This window comes from Sylvia atricapilla, chromosome 2 (assembly GCF_009819655.1).
Source record: "Sylvia atricapilla isolate bSylAtr1 chromosome 2, bSylAtr1.pri, whole genome shotgun sequence".
Lineage (NCBI taxonomy): Eukaryota > Metazoa > Chordata > Aves > Passeriformes > Sylviidae > Sylvia > Sylvia atricapilla.
Genome location: NC_089141.1, coordinates 104,811,698 through 104,833,630, shown reverse-complemented (window position 1 = coordinate 104,833,630; position 21,933 = coordinate 104,811,698). Strand labels below are relative to the sequence as shown.

Below are 21,933 nucleotides of genomic sequence, written 5' to 3'. Positions count from 1 at the left end.
TGAAATATGCATATATATTTACTCACATTTCTGAAAATGTAAATAATAAATAGATAAGCTTTTTTCAGAACGCTCAGGGAGAATTTAAGAAAGGCTTCTTCATTTTGTCAAATGCTAGCCATAATATTCTTTTACAGAATACAAATACACATTTGCAACAAGGGTACAAAATGTAATTGAATTCATGGTATGTTTGTGAGAGAGAGACTGCTTTATTAATTTCCATTTAAGACAAATTAAGTCACTTCATTTAAACTTCTCACTGTACTCTACACCACATAAAGGGACCTGTCAGGATGACGGTGAGAGAAAGAGCTGGCAGGAGCAATACACAAAAGTGCCCATTAAAAAGGTGTATGCAGCTGTGCAAAGGAAAATAAATTATATTCAAAGCTGAAACTTCCTTTTCTGCTCTAAGACATGTTTCAGAAACGTTCCACAGCTTTTATTAAGGTATACAAAACTACTGAATTATCATACCTCATATTATTCATTCAGAACAGCTTAATTAAAATTAATGTAATTGAGACTATATTCCCACTGCTACCTATACCTGTACAGCATTATAAATGATGTTGGGATAGCTATACCCAAGCTGCCACATTTCAAACAGCTTTACAGCACCTTAGCTCGTATGCCAGCAAGGAAATGTTTTGTCTTTCCCTGTTTGTCATCATATTCTTTCTCTGGGAGACTGTCAGGCTAGGGGAAGCTTATTGACCTAAAGGGACCTTTATTTTGAGCCACTAATTTTTTTTGTCCTAATGTTCTTTTTATATTTACTTTGTAGTTTACATTTTCTAAACACTTTCCCATCAGTAATTCCTTAGACTCCACGGGTTTCATCAGTAAATTAAATGTGTTTAGGAGTGTTGTCAGGTGCTGAAACTGGCTGGCACAAGCAATGTGTTTCTGTTATGGAAAACCCTTAAGTTGCAATATGCCAAGCAATCTCTTGGGAATGATCCTTAGGCTGCACAGGAGTGTCTGTGCCTAGGAATTAGTTGGGTGGGTGACAGGGCCAAGAGAGCAAGCATCTGTTTTTTCAGTGGTGGGTGGCTTCCCTGTAGCATACAAGTGTGTGTCCCCTGCCACTCCTCAGTTCCCAGTGCAGCTGCTGGCAGTGCCCCTTGGGAACCAGCTTCTGTGCTCTGGTCTGGTGCATCTTTGTCCCCACAGTGTCCAGGAGGTTTTGCAAACCATGGTTAAACTATTCAGTGGGGACTTGTGCTGATGTCCTTATTTTGTTAAATGAATTAGGACAGCTCTAGCAAAAGTTGAGCCAGACAGTGTCTTCCCAGCTGGGTGCCATTCTCTGTCAAACTGCCAGAGCCACTGGCTCGCTGCCATTTTGCAGGTGGGGACCTGGAAACTCACCTGGCTGGGTGAGCTGGCTTCTCTCCAGAAAGGCTCTGCATCTCTGGGCATGGCTGGGGCCTGCTGAGATGGAAAGCACAGACGTTTAATTGCATATTTTTAATAAGCTTTTTGTTTAAGGAGTAGTTGAGAGTCACCTGTTTTTTCCTGGGCAGAGGTTTTCTGTTGGGGCTGCCTGCACACAGTTGGTGCATAAGGTGAGTGAGGAAGACTTTCAGGGTCTTATCTCCCTCACAGTGCCTTCGGTGTGAAAAGCTCTGCAGTATTTTCAGACACACTGCTGCAGTCACTGATGTTGTCCTTTCAAGTGCTCTTTAGTTCAGTGCCTTTGAACAAAAGGAAGTAACACTTTAGGACTTAGTGAGGTTTTTTTGGATGGTTGATTGTCAAGATTTGAGGGCTTTAGCTCAGTGAAATTTCTAACAAATTTATTTTCCCCCTTTGCTCTTTTAACCAACAGGTATAGCCTTGTACTTCAACATAACAACGTCTTTGTGAGTCTGGTTACTTCTAGCGTGTAAAGCTGATCTTTTATTCTCTTTTTGCCTCCCTACAGCTGACCTGAACAACGTCAGGTTCTCGGCGTACAGGACTGCCATGAAACTCCGCAGGCTGCAGAAAGCCCTCTGCTGTAAGTACCTGCCTGTGCCTCACCTGCTGCCAGGAGGGCTCCGTGACCAGAACACAAGTTTATTCACAGATTGCAGAAGCAGGAAAACACTCCCACAAATATCCCCAGCTCTGCCTGGTACATGGAGACCTCTCACCTGAAGGGCCTCCTGCTGCCACCGGCTTGCATGACCATTATAAAACCAGGGCAGTGAATCAGAAATAAAACTGAACATACTGAGTATATTTCTCATCTTTACACTCTTTAGCCAGGTATTCTCACTGTGCCATGTCCTGTGTCAGCCCCAGCTTTACAGCCAAAAGGAACACAATTGTGGTCTGTTAGGAACAGTGAGAGCTGGTGTGAAACAATCCCTTCAGAGCTGGAGCTGCTTTGTTAAGTTGAATCTTGAACCCTGAGGGGTTATTGCCTTTAAATGAGATCATCACAATAAACATTTACCTTCATTTTTTCCCCAGCTTTCGGTTGTGTTGAGAAGTCTCTCATCAGCTTTACGTTAGTGATGTGCATGTTCGAACGTTTTAATTCTCCCAAATGCTGTGTGTTATTCTACTTTTCACTGGAATTACATTTCCTTTTCAGCTTATTGTAACCTGATAGCTAAATAATTCACTCACGGTTTTCTTGATAGGCCAATCAGTTGCCAAAGCAAGCGGTTTATTAGGCAGTCTTATTGGAAGGATTATTGAAATATTTTAACATCCACAACTTGGCATTTAATTACGGGGTTAAATTTCTGACACAGTTGCAAATATCTCAACTGTTGATTTATCTCAAGTTGGATTTGTGCTCACATGCTTTCTGGAACTGTGTCAAACCTTGGTATTTTTGAGCATGTTTGCTTTTAGGCTTATAAGCATGGTTGAATTCTGCTAAAGTGAGCAGGCCTAATTTCTGACTGTATAAAAAATAGGGGGGAAAAAGGAAAAATAAACAATAAGTGAAAAGTCTTGTAACATAATGAAAGATTTCAACATGAATGCAGTGACCAAGGAATTATGATGATTAGAAATATAAACATTTTTGCATGGTACAGCACATCTGCCACACTCACTGTGGCAATATGGTATAAAGAAACTGGAGTGATATGCAGTGAAACATATTCATAATCAGTGCAGCACTGAAGGAAGCAGAATTTTTGGAATTGACTAGCTGGCACTGCATAAGTGTAACTTGTAACAGGTTTTTATGACTGAAAGTGCTAAACTTTGCATCCCATTTTATCTATATTAAAATCGTAGAATATTCTGAATTGAAAGGAGCTCACAAGTATCATCCAAGTCCAACTCCTGGCCCTAGGCAGGACATCTCAATAGTCACATCATGTGCCTTAGGGCATTGTCCAGACACTTGAACTCTGTCAGGTTGGTGCTGAGACCACTTCCCTGGAGAGCATGTTCCAGTGCCCAACCACGCTCTGGGTGAAGAACCTTTTCCAATTTCCAAACTAAACATAACCTGACACATCTTCAGGCCATTCCCTCGGGTCCTGTCACTGGTCACAGAGAGAAAAGATCAGTGCCTGTCCTTTGTCTTGCCCTGATGGGGAAGCTGTAACTGCAGTGAGATCTCCCCTCAGTGCCCTCCAGACCCTTCACCATCCTCGTTGCACTCCTTTGGATGTTCTTTAACGGCTTAATGCCTTTTTTGTATTTTGGCACCCCAAACTGCCCCAGCCCTGGAGGTGAGGCCGCCCCAGAGCAGAGCAGAGGGGACAGTCCCCTCCCTTGCCCGGCTGGCCGTGCTGTCCCTGATGTCCCCAGGACACTCCTGGCCCTCCTGGCTGCCAGGGCACTGCTGGCTCAGATTCAGCTTTCCATCCACCAGGACCCCAGGGCCCTTTCCCTGGCTCTGCTTTCCAGCCTCTCATTCCCCAGTCTGTCTGTACATCCCGGGTTGCCCCGTCCCAGGTGCAGAATCCAGCCCTTTCCCTTGTTGGATTTCACATGGTTGGTGCCTGCCCCGGCCTCTCCTTTGCCGAGGTCTCTCTGCAGGGCCTCCCTGCCTTCCAGGGAGGCAACAGCTCCTCCCAGTCTTGTATCACCTGCAGACTTGCTCAGTATCCTTCTGTCCTGTGTTCAAGTCCTTTATGAAGACGTTGAAGAGCACAGGGCCGAGGGTGGAGCCCTGTGGAGCCCCCCTAGTGACAGCTCACCACTCTGGTGTCACCATTCACTGAGACCCTTTGTGCCCCAGCTGTGAGTCAGCTGCTCACCCACCACATGGACTGTTTTTCCAGCTGGTGGCTGGATATTTTGTCTGAAAAATCTCATGAGAGGCAGTACTGAAATCCAAAAAGATTACATGGGCTGGCTTCCTTTGGTCAACTAGCTGGGTTATTATGTCATAAAGTACTGGAATGGTCTGCCCAGAGAGATGCTGGAGTCACCATCTCTGGATGTGTTTAAAAAAGGACTGGATGTAGCACTCCGTGCCATGGTTTAGTTAGGATATGGGTTGGACTCAATGATGTTGAAGATCTCTTTCAACCTAGTGGTTCTGTGATTCTGTGAAAAGGAAATGAAAATTGTTTAGCAAGACTTTCACCTCACAAACCTGTGCTGGCTGTGACTCTATGATCCTTCAGGTGTTCTTCACTGATTCCTACCATTATAAAATTCGGGACTCATATTGGACTTCTGCATTGGGTTTGTGTGGCCAGGTTTTGGTAGCAGGTGTCTCCAGGGGTGGTTTCTCTAAGAAGCTGCTAGAAATTTACCCCGTGTCTGACAGAACTAATGCCAGCCAGCTCCAAGACAGACCCAGTGCTGGCCAAGGCCATCAGTGGCAGTGGTAATGCCTGTGGGATAATGTAGTTGAGAAGGGTGCTGGAGAAAAATCTGTTGCACAACAGCAGCTGGGAAAGAGGAGGGGAAATATGTGAGAGAAACAACGCTGCAGACACCAAGGTCAGTGCAGAAGGAGGGGGAGGAGGTGCTTGAGGCGCCAGAGCTGAGATTCCTCTACAGCATATGGAGAAGACCACGGTGAGGCAATTGTGCCCCTTCTGCCATAGAGCTCCACAGTGGAGCAAATATCCACCTGCAGCCTGAGGAGTTCCCCGTGCCAGGGCAGGTGGGTGCCTGAAGGAGGCTGTGACCCATGTGAAACCCGCACTGGAGCAGGCTCATGGCAGGAATTGTGAACTCTTGGAGAGGAGCCCACGCTAGAGCAGGTTTGCTGGCAGCACTGTCTGTTCCCGGACGACTGCGTCCTGTGGGAGGGATCCACTCTGGAGCAGTTTGTGTAGAACTGCAGCCAGTGGGAAGAACTTGCGTTGGAGCGGTTTGTAGAGGACTGTCTCCCGTGGGAGACTGCACACAGAGCAGGGGAAGAGTGTGAGGAATCCTCCCACTGAGGAGAAAGCAACAGCAGAAACAACGTGATGAATTGACTGCAGCCCCCATTCCTCCGCTGCTGCTGCAGGGGAGGAGGTTGAGAATTTGGGAGTGAACTTGACCCTGGAAAGAAGGGAGGAGTTGAGGGATGTGCTTTAAGACTTAAGATTTATTGCTCATTATCCTCCTCGGATTTGATTGGTAATGAATTCAGTTGATTCTCTCAAGGCAGCTCTGTTTTGCCTGTGACAGTAACTCGTGAGTGATCGCTCGCTGTCCTTATTTCAACCTGCAAGCCTTTTGGTGTATTTTCCCTCCCCTGTCCAGCTGAGCAAGCTGAAGTCAGTTCATCTCTTGAGGTTACATTTAGGTAAATTTTCAGAGAATTGATGCTCTTAGAGACATGCAGTGGCGCTTACTCTGATTACTCTAGCACATTCTTCATACTTGTATCTAAGGAGAAGTATTTAAGGAATTTGGTTAGCAGGCTTTGTTCTCACAAATATTTTTGCCTGGAGACACCATCATTGTATTTGTGTATTCTATCATTTCAGTGTCACTTGTGAACTCAGTTCAATTAGGTTTTTTTTAAAACCTCAACTCATTACAAAATTATTTTTCTGCATTTTGGCAATAGTAGAATTAGAGCACAGTGCTGGGTTTCAGGGCTCCTACGCAAAGCCAAAATCCCACTTGCAGTAGATGCTGCTTTCAGCTCTTGCTTTTCATTTCTGTTTTAAAATTGCAGGAGTTTTTAGAGAAATATATATATATCCATATATGCCTGTATATATCTATATATAATCTTCTTTTCTTCAAACTTAATAGAAAACAGCAATTTTGTCTACTGTGGAGTACTCTAAAAATGTGTGTTTAATAGAAGGCCTGGAGAAGTATAGGTACAGCCTACTTCTCAGTGGCAAGAATAGAAATGCTTTAAAAAGGGAGCTGTACTCAAACTTCAGTTCTTTCAGTTCATAAATTAGCCCAATGAATGTTAAGACACTAGGATATTAAACATAAAGAAGAATGTGGAAAATAGCAGTCCTTAACAAATAAATGCTTATGTGTTGTATTATCTAGTATGTGGCTTTATCATTTCAGCCTTCAAAATTGTTGTGAGCATGCATACCTATTGCACCAGATTTTTTTAAACATACAAATTCCTTTGATAATCACATCAAAGCATGATGACTTTCTTGTTTTGCTATTTTTTAAAAATCTGATCTGCAAGTGCTAACCACATCAGGACATTGTGATATCAATAAAATGAGATACATTCACAAACTTTTCTTGGAAATGCAGCAAAAGAAAATATTCAAGAACTTCTGCTAGAGGTCTTTTTTTCCTTTAATTGTATGCAGACTAGATTAAATATATTTTTTTAATGTGTCAGCCAACAGCAGCAGGTTACAGAGGAGATGATCTTGCATTCTGGAAGGACCGTTTATACTTTTTATTACCAGCCATATGCCGATTTTTCCCTAAGTTCAGTTTGTGACCTCTAGAGTGTACTTTCTCCTGCCTGTTAATTGTCACTTCTGTCCTTCAGCTGGTTACTTATTCCATGTTGTCTTTTATACTTTTCGTGCAATCTGGCAGCGTCTAGTTAAAAACATCCTAACCTTTTCTCTATTGCCTTAAAGGCCAAAGAAATATTTATATAAATGACTTAGACTTCAAAGTAAACTAGAAGCCATTGCTCACACAGATTTTAGAGTCAGTTTTGGAATTTTAAATAGAAAAGTAAGAGTGGCAGAGAACCCACAAGAAGTACAAAGCGTAAAATGGTGTGGTTTATTTCAAGTAAAGCTTTTCAGATCACTGCCTGGTGCCAAATACTCAGCACTTGAATACATATTTGACTGTGGAACTTGTCTTGTGCAAGTTGGTCATTCACAGGACCTCTGTATCTGCTTTTAGGAAGGAAATATGCTGTTTTGTGTTCTGGGGCAGGACCCCACACACATATTTCTTAAGTCTTGGTGGGAAAAATGAAGGAGGATCTTAATGTGATGAAGGCCAGAGCCTTTTTTTTCCCACATAAAGAGGTTCCCTAAAGCAGAACGTGTTGGCAAGTGCTTTTTGCTTGTTAGGAGATGATTGTGTGTTACAAACTTTGGGATAGGACAGGAGGTTGATGAAGAGTGGGCTGGCTGAAAGGCTTTTCAGAATATGCTGCTTATTAACGGGAAAAGCTTTCACAAAGTGGAGTGACCCATGTTTAGCAGTAGCTGCTTATATAATTATGCTGCCACTCAGACGCCTGAGGGGTTCATTTAATTACCGTTGATTCGTAGTCTCAAAGGAACTGAGAGTTCAGCCTGAAGCTCAGAGTTATAGGTGCTGTGAGGGCTGTGCTCTATTTTCAATTTGACTAATGAATTCTTAGAAGAAAAACATCTTTCTGAGACACGCAAGAACAGGTCTGATGCTTTTGCAGGATATAACACTGACCTTAGCATCGCTATCTTTTTTATGCTAGTGGTTTAAACATAATATTCCAAATTAGCTTATTTTAGGGAGTGTCAATATCCTAATGTGAAAAAAACTAAAACTCCAATAAAACCCTGTGCAAAATCATGGAGTCAAAGTTAAATTTCTTGGTGTAATAATAGGGATAACATTCCAAGGTTTCCTTATTCACTCTAGCACTAGGTATGTTAGGCCCAGAGGACAAAATTTTCAGAAGTGCTTAAGGGATTTAGTAGCAGAAGTAAGTCCCTATTGATTTCCAATGAAATGTATACTCTTGAAAATTCTTCTGGCAATTACAAAATCCCAGCGTACTGTCCAAGCAGTACTGCAAACCAGCCCTGTGGGCAGCTAAAGTATTTCTCATCTCCCACTAGGACATCAAAGGGGCAGTTTCATCCTGGGTAAAATAGGATACTCAAGTGTGAATTTGCCAAATGGGCCCTTAAACAGGATCAAGTTCTAAAAAAATTCCTGTATGGTGTTCTGCATTTAGCCTCTGCTCATTAAAGAGGTTTTGTTTTTTTTTGTTTTTTTTTTTTAATGTTATGAAGAGATGCTGCTTACCAGAACTTTATACCAGTGAGAGAAAAACTAGTCTTACAGTTGAGTCAGTTCATTTTCCAGTTTTGTGAAGAACTTCCTGAATGATTTTGGGCAGTTAATTTTGGATCAGGTGCTATTCCCTTGGGTCATATTGCATCGTACTGCAGTTTGTGACTGCTCATGGTATGAGCAGGATTAGCAGCATCTGGGCTTTAACATTCCCATTGCTCACACCCTGGAAATTTACTGCAAGGAGTTACAAAGTGTGTTCCTGTAGCAGACAGAAGATGGTCACTAAGCATCTCATCTATCTGATTTCCTTTGTTCTTATCTCTGCCTTACTTTGTAAACCAACACCTCATAATTTTGTGTCCCCTAACTGTGATGCTGCTTGGTGATGTTAGTTTGCAGAGGTTAAGAGCTGAGAAAGGGAAGTTTAGTTTTGCCCTGGACATCTGCATTTCAAAATGCAACTGACTTAAATTGGAACAGAAGTCAAGTTTTTAAATGTCTGTGACAAAAAATTCTGTTGCATGTTGACGAATAAGTTTAAACGTGTCTTACTCTGTAATGCCATAGAGGTATTTATAAATATAAATGCTCTTCAGAATTTTAAATGGATACATTTAATTAGTAAATATTGAAACAGGGCATTTAGTGTTTCCAGAATGTTCTTTTCACTGTCCTCACTGGAGGAAAAGTAACAGAGAGGTTAATCACAGTTCAGCCCAGATTTGTTTGCATATTCCTTGTGGAGTTTGGTTCGGTTAAGATTGCTCGACTTCTCTAAGAAATGGGCAACGCATCTTAGGGAAGCTGATGACCTGTGTTATGGTGAGAGCACATTTGGTGAATGCAGTAATCAAATATTAGCCTGTCTATCTGTAGGAACATAAAGCATATAATACATATTTTTTATTTGCACAGTAATTTATGTGTAATATTTCCTTAGGACCCAAGAGCATAATAACTACTTTACACCTAAAAATAAAATAGATACACACTGGTCTCTAAGGCCACAGCTAAATAACAGTGCATCTGTAGGAGTCCTGAAACCAGTCTTGCATGTGACTTTCAGAAGACATTTTAAATCCTCTGGGCAGGGGCATAAGCCAAGTACAATGCTCTATTTACTTTTGGAATGTGAGTAATACAACCACTGTTTCTCTTCCGTTTTTATGGTTGTGTATTTTTTTATTCCAACAGTGGATCTCCTGAGTCTGTCTGCTGCATGTGATGCCTTGGACCAGCACAACCTCAAACAGAACGACCAGCCAATGGATATTCTTCAGATCATTAACTGCCTGACCACCATTTACGACCGACTGGAGCAAGAGCACAATAACCTGGTCAACGTTCCCCTCTGCGTGGACATGTGCCTCAACTGGCTTCTGAATGTCTACGACACGTATGTATGGGGGGCTCAGCACATGAGAAAGCTCCAGAAGCTTTCCCAGTAGTAGGAGGAGAGGGGGAAGGTGTATTGAGCTGTTTGCCTTATTATAGTGTGGGTGGCTTGGAGCTGAAATAAAGGATGGTTGAAGTGGAAGTTTAATAACTCTAATGACTTAATGGCTGCATTTAGCTGAATCAATGCAGCCCTTGGTTACAATCCTGGATTTATTAAGCTGTGCAAGGAGAGAGCTGGCAAACAACTTTTTAAGCAGATTTTTGTGTTTTGACCAATTCTGTGACTGCATGCCTGTCCACAGTCGGTCATGATTTTACATGGCTTTTTAATTTATTTTGATAAGGAAGTTCAAGAGAATTATCAAGAAGCAACAGAATGAACACTGTATAAACTCTTGCCTGTCTATACCTCTGATTGTTAAACCTTTTCAAATACATCAATTTTCTATAGCTTTCCATCTTCATTCTTTTTCAAAGATAGAAGAGAGTCATCTCTTGTCTAATGTGCTTACAACCTTAGCTATAGGAAGATTTGAGAAATATTTAATTCAAAACTTAATTTTAAAAAGTGTACACATCAGTATAAATGCAACTAAATATACCTGAAGAAAATTTATGGGTATTCCTTTTAATTGGATTGATGATGCTGCTCATAATGCATAGGCACATTCCAACATATGTTTGTAAGCTCAATTTAGAATAATACATTATATTTGTATTTGGTGAATTTAATTTTTAAGAAGTCAGTGGAAGTATTTTATTTGTGTTTTTAAGGTTTTTATCAGCCTCTTTCAGGCAGGCATGTTCATTCCTGTGGCAGAATAAACATTTACTTATAGAATTGGAAGGTCATGGGACAATTACTGTATTTCCATTGACATTTTGAACCATTGTTCAAACTGTCAATGGAAACATTCATAACTATTGTGGTAGGGCCATAACATTGTTCTTCATTTCACCCTTTGTCACAGCAGTGAAGCTTTAGTGATCACCTGCAAAAAAAAGTACAGATTTGTACAGATCATGTCTTCCTGAAGGATCACGTCCAATAAGTCAGTTTTTGTGATATCCCCTGCAGCAGCTGCAGTATCCCATGAAGTGGATTGCCCAGATTACATTATATTTCTTTTAGCTTACCAGTACTAGGGAATGGGGCTACATTCATTCAAGAGCCAGGTTTTATTTGTTTAATCTGCTTTGGCTTTCACAGAACAGTGATCCACTTCTTAGTTACCATGAACCATAAATAACATCTAGATAAAGGCTCCCAGTTAGTGAAAACAAAACGTGTGCTAGGGATATTAATCTTTATCAGACACATAAGAAGCAGAGAAGGAACTAAAGGTCATTTTACAGGCTGCTCCTAAGCTGAACTGTCCAGTTTAAATGTGACATGTTCACTAGCCTTGTCCAGTCTAGCTTTATGTTGCACTGTGCTGCAAGTACAACATTAGAAATTATAATTATCTGCCTCCAGGCAATTCCCTAGGTATGCTGAGGAGTTGCATATTGCAGTGCACAATGGAACACAGGGGTTGTTTTATGTGTGAGGAAAGCTTGTAGCTCTTTACCAAAATTCAAGTTTGAATTACACTGGTAAGAGAGGTGACCTTGGGGTTATGTGTATTTAGTTTTCATTGTAAACTTAATAGGCAGAGATCAACCAAAGTGCACAGCGCTACCGGAGACATTTAATTAAATGTACTGCATCTTTACTTTTCTTATAATTGAAAACTGTCATTTGTAAAGATATTAATCAAATTCACAGTCAATGACTGATCTAATTATGGGTACAGCTCTGCAAATCCAGCACATTTCGGATTTGTTTTAATTGATCAGTCACTCATGCTCATTTGCAGTAGCTTGCTAAATTATTGGTTTGACTTGGGAGGAGAGGAGAGTGAACTGAACAACTCATGATTCGTACAAGTTTCAATTTAATTGCCTTGCAGAGCAATCATTATTCTATATTCTCCTCTTGTATAATTTGCATGACTCTGGTATTCATCAGGAGGAGTTTCTCGGGGCACAGATGATAATTAATTTGGAAAAGATTTGAGGGAGAGGAGTAAGAGGACCAGAGGGTGGAAAGCATAGGTAAACTACAAATGTTTATTCTTGGTAAAAACCACAAGATTCTTTAATAAAAGGCTGCGAATGCTAAATTTGGCTTTGTCCACAGGTTTCTGTCTGTGCCTTTTATAGCATTTGCAGGGGAGATGTGTGGGTAAATGAGCACTGCTGGCTCCTCAGCTCTTTCGTGGGGTTAAAAAGACCACATGCATCTTTACCTGTGGTGCAGCCTGATGCATGACTGTGGCCTGCCTCTACATGATTCATCTTCTTCCCAGTGAGGGCCTTACTGGTGATGCTTCAAAGCTGTTGATAAGGCTCTGCTTCCAAAATGTTTGGTTTAGGCATTAGCTTCCTGTTTTGTATGTCTTCGCTTGCAATAGATGTTACATATTTGAAATGCTATCAGAAACAGAAGTCTGGAGGGGAAGCCAGCAACTGGAAGTAAATTGAGTTAAAGCAGATGACTGAGAGAAGATGTGAAGGTTTGTCACTATGTCGCCTGCAGCTCAGAGGAGGATGTTGTTCTCGCTGTCACATTAGAAAGCAAAAGTAGGAATATGGGCATGTTACAAGGCAGGAGTGAGCGTGAGGGGGAGGCTGACAGGCAGCAGGGGCTGGTTGGAGTGTCCCAGCCCCTTGGCACTGCACGGCAGAGGTTTGAGTGCTGCAGGGAGGAGCTCAGAAACCACACCAAGGTGTTAATGGCATAACTATACAGCCTGCCTGCCTTGCCATGATTTCCAGGCAGGCTTTATCATTCACCTGAACACATTACAAGTGTCTCTGTACACTGCTGGCAGGGGCTGCTTTTCCGTGCTTGGCTTCCTGTTGCCTTTTCAGGCAAGTCAGGGCATGGCTGACAGACAGTAAGCAAAGGCTTTCTAAAAATGACTGCTACATGAGATTTCTGCTAAAAGTAAAGCTGCATTGTCTTTGGCAAAAGGACTGGTTTGCTGCTCTCTCAGGGACCTAATCTCTGAGAATCACTCAGCAGCAGTTCATAGAGAAGCCTGTTTAAGGAAGTACAGGGTAAAGACCCTTTACTCACTTCTGTCATAAAAAAGGAGACAAGTAATTATTTCTGATCGAGACCATTTGGGGTAGAATTGATACAACAGCACAATGCAGTTCATCTATGCCTGTGAAACCACAGCAATGTTTTATTTTTCATTTCTACCTTGATTAATAACCATCTAGCTTGAGTATTCTCTGTGAGATTTAATTTATGAAGATTACAGTACTGCAGTGAACTTGGTTATAGTAAACAAATTATGACATGAATGGATTGTATTATCAGCCAATGTTTCTTTTCCATTAGGGGTCGTACAGGAAGGATCCGTGTCTTATCTTTCAAAACTGGTGTCGTATCCCTTTGTAAAGCACACCTGGAAGATAAATATAGATGTAAGTCGGTCTAATTATTTTGGGTTTACTTTATGTTTGTGTTCCTGTTTTATTCCTCCTGGTTATTTATTGAATAAACATTTAAATTGCATGCGGAGACATTATTTTAGAGATTGCAGATGCAAAGTGTGTTAATTTGTTTCACCTTCTACTTTTAAGTTATTTTTTTCTCTATAGTTTTAGGTAATGTAGCACTGTGGTTGTCAAACATTTTTGATCACACCCCTCCCAGCAGAAAAAATTTTTGACTACACACTCTCCATAGATGAATATTTATAAATTATGTACAGGTACCACTGTACTAATATATTGTCTACATTATAAAGCATACCAAAAGTAGAAAGTTAGGAAGGGTGTGATAAAGATTAAATAAACATTATTTTGAAATTTTCAATTGAATCTGTTATCTGTACAAGAAGTATTTCTTCACTGCACCCTAATGGATTGTCTTGAACACTCCCTGAGGCACAAGAACCCCTTTGGAGACCACTGGTTCAGCACACCTTTATACACAAAGATGCATGTCTACAGGACACTTGCATGACACTATTTTCAAATATATTAACTTATTAAAATGATTCCTACATTGTGGTCAGTCTTATTATGCCCATTGTGTTTAAATGTAGTTGCTACCTTTAAATAAATAAATTTTAATAAATATTAAAGATGTGAAAAATTTGTGTATTTTAAGAGAGGAAATACTTTTAAAAATTCCACTTGCAGTCTTAGTTTTACCTGAGCAATGAGTGAATTCACTAATGAGACTAAGATCCAGAAAGGAATTACTCATAAATGCAGTTCTCAAGAGTAAATTTTCTGTTGAATTAACTGGTGTCACTCACTCACACACTTAAAAATACCACTGAAAATCCAACCCAATACCATAGCCGTTCTTCATCAATTGTTATATCACTTTATTCTCTACTAATGCAAGTTGAAGAACTCTAAGGAGAAAACAGGCAGTACCAACGGCAGGGTCTGTGCATGACAATGTGTAATTGGATCAGATTTTAGGGCAATCACAATGGATGTCACAGTTTAGATTTCTAGGTGTTTCATGTGGGTGTTAAGAAAAAGTATTCAGAAAATCTTTTAAGAAAATTACTCAGTACAGATATTTTTCAAAATGATATTTCCTCAAAGATTATCAACGTTATAAAGGAAAACATTTATTCATATTTTATATTCTCCTGCAGTGTGTGTTCACAGTAATGCATATCCTATTAAGTGTCCTATAACCTTGCTGAGGACACTTAATGTCTTAACGACGGGGAAATTGAAAGCTGAATAGCTGTGGGAGAGGAAGGAATTGTGTCTGTCATGCTGTGGTCTGGCTTTGCCATCCATGCTGAGGTTGTAGTGCAGTTCCATTAGTATTGCTGCAAGTGTGCAATGACTTGCACCCCTTACAATTATTTGTCTCGTTTGTACAGCAGAGCAGAATTGGTTGGGCTAGAGCACAAGTCTGAAGGCTTGCAGAGGTGATGGAAGCATTCATCCCAGAATTACTCATTATAAAACTAGACTTTGCAGGACTGAAATTCATGTAATTAAAAAATAATCCTTTCTCTATCTGTTCTTTTATTCCTTTGGAAGAAAACAGGTGTCAAAGCAGTGCTAGGAAAGTTATCTCAAGCAGTGCTGAAGCACTTTTATAATTGTATCCCTGGTGTTGGGTGAAATATTAAAGTAACTCCAAAAAAGAGCATTATTTTATTCCAGTCTTATTTTGCTCTCTCTTTTTTTTTTTTTTTTACTGTTGAAAAGTAAGAATTTATTCAGGTAAAGTATTGTCAACAGAGATGTTGCCAAATAAAGACTTTATTTCATGATAACCTGTTTTTCCTTTTTATTATGAATTCTATAACCTTCTCAATATATATGTAGTATAATTAATTCCCACCAAATTAAATTGAGCTTATGAAGGGATAATAATTCTGTCCTGTAAGGATTCTTTTCTAGAATAATACAATAACAGAACATGGCTTCAAAGTGACGTTTTACTTCAGAAGCAAAAAGTTAGTATAATATTAAAATTTCTGATGGATGGCAAGTTCTGCCATACTGTCGTTTTTTTCTTTTATTTTAGAAATTCTCTAGAATTAAAAGATCATCATATATCAAAATTAGGGAGCTCTTGTTTATCATTTTAACACATTCAGAAGAGAAATGGATTCTCTGAGTTGTATGTTGATTGCTAAGTCTTGAAAAGGTGCTCTATGCTCTAAATGCATTTTCTACATTACAGTGGAAGAAATTATTTTACCATTAAACATTATTTTTAAGACATCTGTGTTGTGGCTTGAACATCCTGCTGTTTAGTTAGCTGTGTTATAGAGTCACTGCTTCTATTACCAGTAATGACACAGGTGCTGTGTTAGAGGGGCCTTCCTTCCCAGTTACAAGCCAGTAACACTATTAAAAATTACCACTAGACTCACATTTCAGAGGAAAAACCCCGGTGTTTTTGAAGTCATCTTAGTGTTCATGTCCTCCAAGGCTGTTGACTGCACCTGCAAGCCTTGGAAATGCAGATCTGGGCCACTTGCCACATCCTGGTGGCAGTGCTTGACCTCTAGTGTCCTTCTCCTTCCTGCAGACCTGTTCAAACAAGTGGCAAGTTCCACGGGCTTCTGTGACCAGCGCCGGCTGGGGCTGCTGCTGCACGACTCCATCCAGATCCCGCGGCAGCTGGGGGAGGTGGCCTCCTTCGGGGGCAGCAACATCGAGCCGAGCGTCAGGAGCTGCTTCCAGTTTGTGAGTTCGTGTTCTGCTGGCTCTGAAATCTCCAGTTGGGGTTTTGTGTTAAGCTCGCCTGTACTTCCGAGGAGGACTGAAAGCCTGGATGAGGACTGGGGAACTGTGGGTCGTGTGATGTGGCCACTGGCGAATTTAACTGTTCCTTTGACGAGGTGTATTTGAATTAGCTCAGAGAGCAGATAATTGTCACTGGGGCTTCTGTTGGAACTGAACCCTGCCAACAGAGTAAGGCTTTGTTGCAGCAGCTCCTGGCTTTACAGTTTTCTGTTGCCCAGCAGTGGATAACTGTTTATTGCTGCCGTGTAGGTGAGCAGCAGTGGTTTATCTGAGTTTTGGGCATGTACCTACCAGTGACAGCCAGGTGCCAAGGGGAGCAATAGGCAACTGCCTGCAGTGCTGTCCAGGGGCAAGGAGTGCTCAGTGAGCTCCTTACACTCCTTGAATGGGTAATACCAGTTTTCTTTTAAAGAGTACTGAAAGAATTCCTGTCTTGTCTGTTGAGGAATACACAGCAAACTGGAGGCTCTTTTTCAAACTTGTAAATTACTTAATCTGAGGAAGAAGAGAGTTAAGGGAATTATTCATCCTCATCATAACTAGCAGCAGAATGCAGAAGATGAGGACAGCTGCTTAATGAAAAGGTAGAGGAGGGGAGGTAATGTATGGTCTGTGATTAACTCTAAATGCATCTTCTACATTACAATGGAAGGAAGTTCTTTTCCCATCTCCTCACTGTCCCTGAGGGATTTTTTTGTTTGCTTGGGGAGGGGGAGAGTTGTTTGCTTTTTTGCCTGCTGCTCAAGTTTCATTATGTAGTAGTTTCAGTTCTGTAGTAAGCAAAGCACAGCAAGTGTTTTCAATGAATATTAATGCCTGGAAGTAGACTGCTTACACACACTGACTATGAAAAGAATCTAATTCTAAAATCACCACAAACTTCAGTTGGGTGTTTTCTGTTTTCTTTAATTCTACAGTTTACTGGTTTTTCTGTCATTCATGTCTTGACCTTTTATAATTCTAATCTGTATTTGATGCCATTTCAGAATGAGTGTTTTACAGGGCTGTGTCCTGGGTGGATAACCCATGCTCATAAACTGCACAGTAATGCTGATAGCTGTGTTAGACCCTGCTGGTGCTTTCAAGCCTTGACTGCCCTGTTGGGCTTTCAAGTGACACCAACACAAAATGATTATGCAGCAAATCCATGGTAAAAATTTTGTACAAATGACCTTGCTCAGAAATCAGGACTCACCGGCTTCTGTCGTTTTCAAAAGTGAATGTCAACAGTACTTTAGAACACTGTTGGAAAACTGATAAGGAAAGTGGCCTCAGAATCAGGCAAAACCATAGGTTTTTTTTTTTAAAGAGGGCTGCCATTCAGTGTGTTTTCACTTGGAATAAAACAATATAAAATCACAGTGACGAAGCACATCAAACCTATTTTTTTAAAGTAGGAAGAAGGCTCTTGGACATGGTCCTGTGCAGGTCTGGGAGTTGGACCCAGTGATTCTTGTGGGTTCCAACTCAGCGTATTCTGTGATTCTGTGACAAGTGTTTACTTGAACAAAATGAGTTAGCCACGTTGTCATTAGAAATGAAGACATGCCGGCAGGATGAACATTGTACCACATCCGGCTGCTGACAGTTCTAGGAGCAGCCCAAGCGCAGCTGGACACAACCTTTGGCATGCTCAAAAATCAGAACATCAGAAAACCTGAGGTTTCCTTCTCTTACCTGCACTGAAAAATAGATTTTCTTCTTACCAGCAATAGGAGGAATGTCATCCTCTTTTCCTCTGGATGAAGCTTCATTTAAACTTTCAGAGTGCAAACTCAGAGTTGGTTTCCAACCTGAGCTGCAGCAGAATAGACAATCTAGGAGAACAGAAAGGGGGAGGGAGGCTGAGACGAGGAGGGGAGATAGAGGAATAGGTGGGATGGAGCCCTAGGGAGAGGAGCAGAAATCCAAATGAGAGAAGGAGAAGGATATAAGGAGTGGAAAATAAGATGACTCTTAGGGAATGACAGTAAGAGCAGCAGTTAGAATAATAGTGATGAAGGAAACAGTGTGGGTAGAATGAGGCATGAAAGAAAGGAGCAGCCAGGAACAGAGATGGGGAAAAAGATAAGAACTTTCCATGAGAAAGGGAGAAGGGAAACACTGAGACATCCTTTCTGTGTAGGATGGTGGGCACCCGGATCCACAAGCTGGGGGACAAGCACAGAAGTGCTGTTGGGGGAGAACACAGAGCAGCCCAGGAAACAGAGGTTGGAAAAACTGGACAGTAGGGCAGCACTGCTGCTCCCAGCAGCCTCCTTTTACTGGAGTTAGATAATTAATTTTTGAAGAATATTGTGGGGGTTCATAGTTTACATTACTGCATGGAAACTAATTTAAGTCTTTCTTTGTACACCCACATTGAGGAATGCTTTTTCTTTAGTTTTGTGGGTTTTTTTCTTCCCTTTTTTCTTCCTTCTTTCTGGTGATGAAAAGCCAGCAGTATAATTGCAGTCGTGTCAGAGTCGCAACAATTGTGTGCTTCAGAAATGGTTCTCCCAGCTCCCTTAGGTTAGGTGCCCTGGCAACGGCCTTGTCTGTCTGCACAGCAGCAGAAAAAAGAGGATGTTTACTGTTCCCAGTGATAACAGGGGAAATCTCCCCTGCTTTTTGAAGAGTGAGTCCTTGGGAATGAGGTTTGGGCGGGGAGGAGCCCAGCCCTGTTGTTGGCAGCAGCCTTGCCTGCTGCACACCTCTGCTCCTGAGAATTGGGTCTCCTTCTCCCAAGGCTGCTGCTCCAGTCCGTCTGCTACTTCTCACTCCCCCAGCACTGACTTGTGCTTTCTGTAGTTTTCTTCATTTGCAGGAAGGTGCTGGGAGAAGTTGTTGGGAGGCGAAAGATATCATGGGACTCATCTTTCCTATTTGGGGCAGGGGTGTGTAATTTCTGCTTTCAGATTTTAAAGAAAAAAGTCTTTCAAGTTTAGAGAGCAAAGAGCTTAATCCAGTGACCACTTGAAGACTGTATAGTTCTGCTTAAGCTCAGAATGCATCAAAGCAATCTATAGATCCATGAAAAATTGAGTGAATTCAGTGTTGCTGCAGTGTGAAAGGACTGTCCTTTTAGTTCTGTGATGAGTACGTTTTTAAGTAAACAGGATAGGGAAATGATAAGGAGTGAAGGACACACAGTTTTAATCACAGTGGAAAATTATTAATATGCTTTCCTCATATAGTCTAAACAGGACCTAAGAATTCACATCACTGTCTCGGATGAGTTACTGTGACACTGGGACTTTGAAGAAATGTGATGAGAGAGCAGAGTGCAGCTCAGATGAAAATGTCCCTTGCCATTCCTCAGTCAAATGTTGCATAGTTGGTTCTTGGTTATAAAATGCTTTAAGTGTGCTTTCTTTCAAGGATATACTTGAATTAGAGTATTTAGTGTTTAAAACTAGAACAGATGAAGCTAAGAAGTAGTAAAATATGTGCAGTTCACTCATACATGTATTTTAAACCTTGTTTTGCTTCACTTTGATGAAGCAAAGTATTTTAATATTCTGTATTGTATAGTCTTTGTTACTAGATTTGTACAACAGTAAGTAAAGCAAGATCAGCCTGCTTTCTAAACCCATGGAAGTGTGTCCAAATCTGGTGTATTTACTCAGGCAAATGAAATCCAAAATAGAGTTGTTAGTCCTTTTAAGTGGTGTTTGAGTATTACAGAACCTGGGCCAGGACCCTGAAAGTGACTTTGGCCATAAATGCTGTGATTTGAATTGATTGGACAGTTGTTTCTTGAGGCATTGTTTATTGCTTTTATTTTTTGAGCCGTTAGAAAATACCATTACTGCGTACAAATAACTATATATAGTTAATATATACAAGTCTCTATGAAAATAACTTACAAGTGCAGTGTTACTGTTGAGGGACTCAATCTCTTTTAAGAGATTCAGGCAGCCCTTGTTTCTATTCATAGGATATTTCTTCTGCTCCTGGCTCTGACAAGAGAGATCTGGCCGAAGGGAACTAGCAAATCCTTCCTCAAGCTGCTGTGCTGTAAATGTCATAAAACAGCAATCCTGGTTTTATTTCAGCAGGATTTTGTGAACCTGTGCCTGACTTTGGAGGCAGTCTTGAAGAGTCCTACAAATGAACTGCTTTCAAAAGCTATTTTTAAGTGGTTTAGGGGTTGGGGATCAGAAGATGGTATTCAAGTGTGGATCATATAAAAGTACACTAATTCACTTCTTGCTTCATGTTATTTTATTTTATTATTCTTTGCCACCACACTAAAAACATTGACTGGTGCAGTCAGTGCAATGAAGTGTAATGCAGGGGTGGAAGACAAGGGTGAACAGGGTTAGGTCTGACTCTGGGTTCCTGTTACTGGCTGCTCTGCATTTTTGGACTTTAGCAAGTCATGAGAATCCCATCCCTCAGTTTAGTTTCTCCAAAACAGTATTTGCTAATGTAAAGCTTTCCGCCCATGCTGAAAAACACCATTAAATAAGGAATGTTAATTTATTTCCGGTCAATTTCCTACACTGCACATGAACAGAATATAGCTAATCAGGAATGTTATCAGAAATTTCTGCTGCGTTATCTGACTCAGTCCAGAAGCATACCACATTGTTCATGTAAAATGCCAACTGTATTTTGTAGCATATTTCCTATTACGGACAGACAAAGTTAATACAGCATAGGAGATTTTTTCAGCTAGTAGCTGGAGGAAGAGGGAGGGAAGAACAAAAAAACTCATCTCCCAAGTATTGCATAAAGATGCTAGCACCACCCAACTTCCTATTTCCCCATTGTTTCTGCAAAATAAATGGTGAAAAACAGATGTCTGGAACATAATGAATTTGAATGTCCTCCATAACAAATTGTTACTTGTAAGCTGGAAAGGCCTTAATGAATTTTACTTTATGATTCACTCTGTTATTACCATAAAAATTGGGAAGTTGCACAGAAATGTGTTCAAGAGAAGAACCATTAATATTCTTTAGAGCTTGATCTTGTTGCTTCAGATATGAACTGTATGAATTCAGTCTTTTTCCCGTATGTAAAATCTTCAGCTGCTGCCTTACTGGATTTAGAGATTATTAAAAAAATTGTAATAGCAGCTCGGGAAACAGTTGAGAACTGTCTGTCCTATACTGTCTGACCCTGACCAGCTTTTCTCCACGTGGCTTTAAATCTTCATGTAATATAATTCAGAACCAGTTCTGATACATTTTAATGCACCTAATCTCTCTGAGCACAGGTTTTGTGCAGCCGCCATATGGAGCTTTGGGTAGGCAGCTATTGGGACTGCTGGCAATTGACAGTGACTGCAAAATTAAAATAGATCTAGGGTGTTACAGAAAGTCTTTCATTGCTGCAGCATTTTCCCTGCAAATTTAAAGCAGCTACAAGTGGAGAGCAGCGCTTTGAGTGGTTCATTCTTATTCTGACTGCAGCTTGCACTGCAGCATTTCCGTACACCTCATGTTTTTCTATTAGGAATGGTATATTAAAGAGATCCTCTTGATTTTTACTTTTTTTTTGGAGGGGGCTAATAGAACCTCTGTATAAAAAGTGTCGTTTGCTAGGCAAGGTAATGGTTTGCCAGTGTAGTTGCTGGCTGAAGCTGGATCCCTGAGTGAGTTGCAGAAAGCCTCTCCCCTGCCCCTTTATTGCCCTGCCTTCCAGCTAAAAATATAGATGGTCATATTTTATAAACATGCCTTTCACTTAGGAGTTCCAGAATTAATTTAATTCGACTGAATTCACTTATGTACTGTGGCAGAAGGCAGTATTCACTGTACTGAGCAAATCCTCTTGCCCCTGTTGACTGGACTTTATTGTGCTTTTGATTATCTCTTTTTATTTTGGGGAGCCTTCCTAAATTCTGCAGCTAGGTAAAAAACCAGAGAA

General features: G+C 40.8%; 1 protein-coding gene across 15 annotated transcripts in view; it reads left to right on the top strand.

Annotated features, from left to right (window-relative positions):
- DMD (dystrophin) overlaps positions 1-21,933 on the top strand; it is a 978,823-nt gene that overhangs the window by 909,426 nt on the left and 47,464 nt on the right. For all 15 annotated transcript variants that reach the window (XM_066314017.1, XM_066314023.1, XM_066314021.1 and 12 more), the window contains 4 exons: positions 1,934-2,008; positions 9,574-9,775; positions 13,172-13,257; positions 15,857-16,014. In XM_066314017.1, coding sequence (XP_066170114.1) covers positions 1,934-2,008; positions 9,574-9,775; positions 13,172-13,257; positions 15,857-16,014 — 521 coding nt within the window. The remainder of the gene's footprint in view (positions 1-1,933; positions 2,009-9,573; positions 9,776-13,171; positions 13,258-15,856; positions 16,015-21,933) is intronic.